At 32.2% G+C, this 5,163-nt stretch overlaps 1 protein-coding gene across 1 annotated transcript; it reads left to right on the top strand.

Annotated features, from left to right (window-relative positions):
* The first annotated feature begins 3,864 nt into the window (after nucleotides 1–3,864).
* Nucleotides 3,865–4,458, top strand: LOC121132098 (uncharacterized). Its single transcript, XM_040727545.1, has one exon. The coding sequence runs from the start codon at nucleotides 3,865–3,867 to the stop codon at nucleotides 4,456–4,458; it is 594 nt and encodes a 197-aa protein (XP_040583479.1).
* The last annotated feature ends 705 nt before the right edge of the window (nucleotides 4,459–5,163 follow it).

Raw genomic sequence — 5,163 nt, 5'->3', positions numbered from 1 at the left:
CGAAAGTAGGATATGTCTTGTGCCAGGAAATCCCAACTCTTCAGTTTTCAACTAATGTTTGTTTTTTTTAAAATTTTATTATAGGAATTTTTTGGATTAACTCATTCTGAACTCTGATATCAATATACAATATCATAGTTAGTAGGAAAAAAATAATATTCATAGTAAAACTGGTACATGTTAAGTAAGAATATTAAATTCTTTTTAAACTAACGTTAAATTGGGGAAAAAAAACAAAAAAAACAACAACTCTAAAATGTATATATTATATACATGAAAATATAAGATTTAAAAAAATATTTAAATAGAAATAGCTGGAGGTAAGTCCACTTCTCCAACAAAGGCATACATCTATTGAAGGCTAGAGAAAAGCTGATTTAAAGTAAAAACAATGTTCTAAAATGTCTTCATTATTTTTTGGCAAGTATATGATGCTTTGTTTACAGTGTCTTGTTTTGTGGAAGTGGTAGTCTTGCTTGGTATCTTGAGTAGGATAGATAAGTTTATGTTTCAAGTTTTCTGAATAGTAGTAACATCTTTAATAACACGTCCAAGGTATAAAGTGAAGAGGAAAAGTCTTTTGAGTTTAAATTTATGGTCGTCTTTATCTAAAAATGAAGGACTCATTGACACAATACTAACTTGAATATTTACCAGGGACTTAATCCAATAGTTTGTGGAAGAAATCCCAATCTCAGATCTGTTCTTCAACATTGAGAGGATATAAAGTTTGGTAAAATTTTACTATCAACAAAGTGCTACTAATTCCATTACTTAATATAGTGTATTTATTTGGTTTAGAAGTCGAACATTTAGCTGAATTTACTAACACGTAAATAAAACAATGAAAAAACAGAGTTTTATCAATATGATGAAACAAGTTATCTAAAATCTCATAAAACCCTACAAAACATTTGGTTGTTTTTCTCTCAAATTCTTATCAATTGTGAGTGTGTAAATATGATAGTGCGCTATGTAGGCTCTAGAGAATTTCAAGAAATAATATGAGTTTCTTTGTATTTTTTACATAATTGTATGAAAAGAACATACATATTTATTTACGAGATTCCATGTATGCAGCCAAAACATTAAAAAAAATATTTTCTTCTCTGAAATTATATTTCTTACAATACATTATTCTACTTCAAAAAAGGATAGGACTTTATCGTAATAATGGAAGGGGAAATGAGATGCCTTCAAGTTACATGATGGTATTTTGTAAAGTGTACTGTTCTGGTCTTAAGTTTCCCCACACTTTTTTCTTTTTCAGAAAATGGAGTTGTGTCGTGTGTATCAGGCAAAAACAAGCTCAAACTTTTCCTTTCATTTAGGAAAAGCTTCTGTTCATGCACTTATTTGTTTATGTCTTTCTGTTGATTTGTTTCTTAATTTTAAACAAAACGACGACTATGTTTTTCTTAAAACTTATTTTGGTTTTATTTATATCAGATATACGTTTAGAGGTGCCACAAATGAAACACAATATTATTTTCCACGGTTCTCTTTGGGAAATTCATGGATGTTTTATTGTTAGTTATAAAGTGATGAATGATAATAATTGGTCGTCTAGCCAAATATACATATAAATTGATTCATCACAATGTCGTGGTATAAACACTTACTTTTAATTTTGGTTTTGGAGTGAAACGTGTCTTTAGAGAACAGTGAAAAAAGAACAAAAAAATGAACGCCACTGACAATAAAAATTCAATTCAAGAACTTTTTAATTCATAAAACGCATGAACTTCGACTCAATATCCAAGCTTATTAGATTTGAAGATGAAAACATATAACACTTGGTGTGTACAAGGATGGACTTTTGAATTTACTTGACAAACTGGGTATACTCTTCAAGAAATTATACTCATTGAATGACATCACATTTAATTATGTAGTAACTAGTTCCTTCAATTTGAATATTATATAGATTACTGGATCTGTAAAAAAATATATAATATTGACAGGACTTAAAATTTATAAAAAAAATCAATTGGCAATCAGAACTCACTCTATAAAAAAAATTCTATATAATTTTGGACCATCTCGTATAGGTTGACAAATAATCATTCTATAGCTAACCCGACAACATATAGCTTTTTGGGCCAACATAAAATACCCATGAAACCAGATTTACTTTTTTCAGGCAAAATTTATAATTCAGTTATTCTAACAATCCAACAATCATAAAAACAAGGACTTCCTTTGCCTCAGCACCATTTTTTCAAAGATCTTGGATCCCCCCAAAGTCCAAATTGCAGGAGTGCCTAGTTGTGGATAGAATTCTACAAGTTTTTTTAAAGACATTATTTCGGGCATTCATTTTGCATCTTGATATGAAATATCTCCTCAATAAGGCAAGAGCTTTTGTAACATTTACTAATGGAAACAAGTAAATGAAACAGAATTGAAGTTTATGGACATCTCATGATATTTTTTAAATATCTTACACGGCATACAGTTAAAAGTACATTATCTACGCGTAAGTGTACTAGTATTAGTCAAGGTAAAATCTTTCTCTCAAATTCATAGTCTTTTGTACTATAAAAAAGAAGAATGTGTCAAATTCTTTTAATTTCTCTGAGAACTTTGCAGTTTTAGGGATTAATTTCATTATTTACTTTATTTAATGAAGTTCCAATCCTACAAAATCAAAATTTCATCAATTAAAATGTTTATACATTATTTCTAAATTTTTTACCTTTGTATTCCTTAATATATCAAATGGGTGCAGTAGACAAAAAATTCTTAGGATTTAAATCTTCAAACATCGAATTCAATTGTGAATCTCTTTGAATCTCTTCTTCTGATTTTATTACTCACAATGTTTTTTTTAGAGATTGTATTCTTCAATACTCTTCTGAAATAACTACAGCTTTTTTTTTTGGCAACGATTTTATGTTGAAAATAAGATAGAAAACTTGGAAAAACAATCGGAACAGGACCTATATTTAGAACTCGTCTCTGAAGTCCTAATTAAATATAAATTTTAATAGAGTCAGTATTTGGAGCTTATGGCTAAAAATTAACTTAAAGACAAACCTTGAATCTAATCACAACTTCTAAAAGGGATCAAATAAATTTTTGAGGACTCTGAAATTTTCCATTTTTTCTTTGTACAACAACTGTCCATTTGAGCCGTTCTTCCTTATTTTTTTGGGAAGTGATATTATAGTTTTTTTCTTTTAAGGCCAAATTCAACTCAAAACATGATCGAAGTTTGGTTGAAAAAATGGACCTTTTCATTTTGTAGAATCGACTAGAAGTAACAATCTGTGTTCGTTATGGCGTGGTAAGTCATTAGCAGCTAATGTAAGTAATATCTTATATTTGTGCCTTCAAATTGTAAAAATTAACAACATTGAGTGAGTGGACACACATTTTGATCAATCCCCAGAACATGAAAGAGGTTAGAACCTTTCAAGAAGATATGGTGTGAGAATCGTCTCGCACCTTTTGAAGTTGTGACATTTGGATTCCATCAAATCCAAATATGAATCCGATGGATCTTGAAATACTCTCCATTTCACATGAAAGGCCTCTCATTCAAATTTAAAGTCTCCCTAATTAGGGAATGGTGCAGCATTTCGATGGAGTTGGTCCGTGCTTGCTATGATGTCTTATATTTTTTTCATATGACTTTTATACCGGTAGTTGCATAAATACGTGGCCTAATTTTTAAACGCTTATATCTCGAGGTTCCGTAACCGGAAATAAATAATTCTAGCACAAATAACTCGGTAAATCTTTTGGCTTTGTTTTTGTTTTTCTTACTCGCATCAAACAAAGTCGTTTACGATAAAATACGAGGCCAAACGTCATATGGTTGCCACTCTCCTCCTCACCTGTAGGTCTGTCAAGGAGATAATGAAGGACACTGGACTATCTAGGACTACTATGTTCAAGGTCCAGAAGATTGTTAAGGAGGAAAAAGATCTGAAGGAGGTTGTTCGGACCAGCACACCACGGAAAATCAATGTAGATGAGGTGAAGGAGGTCTTCATGGCCAACCCAAAGACTTCCATGACAAAGGTGGCTGAAGACATGAATGTTTATAAGGCCACCATTAGGCATAAGGCTTTAAAAGAAGTTGGTGACCAATCTCTAAGGATGATTGAGATACCTTTATTTCTCAACTTCAACGCGATACGTTGCAAAGTAATGCTGAATGATATCAAGCATGCCCCGGCTAGGCGTATCATCATTTTTTCAGATGAAAAGAAGTTCACTGTTGATCCAGTGTTCAACAGGTCAAGTGACCGTGTGATGGCCTTCAATGACAACAGGGACATAGTTGAGGAGCTTCGGACAATCAACACAGTCAAACATCCAGCATCTGTGATGATGTTTGGTGCCACTGCATCAAATAGGGCAAAAATGGATCTAATTTGGTTCAAAACTGGTTTCCGACTTAAATCAGAGACCTACTTGGAGATATTGAAGGAAAAGGTCCTTCCATAGGCCCTCAAGATCTCTAATGGGGCCTCTTTATCTTCTAGCAGGATGGGGCACCTGCCCGATTCCTCTGGAATGACTCAGAATTGGCTCGCTGCCTACATGCCATATTGGAGCAAAAACATTTGGCCACCTTAATCACCTGATTTGAATCCCTTTGACTACAGTGTGTAGTGGAAAATTGAGAAGAAGGCCTGTGCTACCCGCCACCTGAATTTGGACTCATTGAAGGCCAGCGTCAATGAACAATGGGCAGCCATGGAAGACCATTACATCATCAATGTATGCAAGGCCTTCTGCAGGCGCTTGGAGGGTGTCATAGCAGCTGATGGGGGTTATATTCAGTAATTTTATTAAATGTTATACCAGAATAAATTCTCTATTATATAAATCTCAAAAAAAAAATACATCATACGAATTGTATTACACATTTAATTATTTGTTCCAAATAGTCCGCTTATTTATGCAACTACCGGTATCTGATTAATTTGTAAAGTAGCACGCCCATATAAATATGAAACAACTTAAACAGCACTTCCTTTATTTATTTCATGATTGTCCTTGTTTGTGTTTAATAATCCTTCAATAGTAGACTTAATAAATATATAAAACAAAGGTACATGATTTTGATTTATTAATGAACTTCTATTTCATAAATCTTCTTTCCTTAAGTAGACTGTTTTATAGAGAGGAGAAAAAAATATTTGAAGA

The sequence above is a fragment of the Lepeophtheirus salmonis genome, chromosome 1 (assembly GCF_016086655.4).
Source record: "Lepeophtheirus salmonis chromosome 1, UVic_Lsal_1.4, whole genome shotgun sequence".
NCBI lineage: Eukaryota > Metazoa > Arthropoda > Copepoda > Siphonostomatoida > Caligidae > Lepeophtheirus > Lepeophtheirus salmonis.
Note: the sequence above shows the minus strand (reverse complement) of the source record. Positions and strands in the feature narration are given on the sequence as shown.

Bases quoted from the DNA above. Each gene is read 5' to 3' on its own strand.
- LOC121132098 (XM_040727545.1), top strand. From the start codon at position 3,865: ATGAAGGACACTGGACTATCTAGGACTACTATGTTCAAGGTCCAGAAG.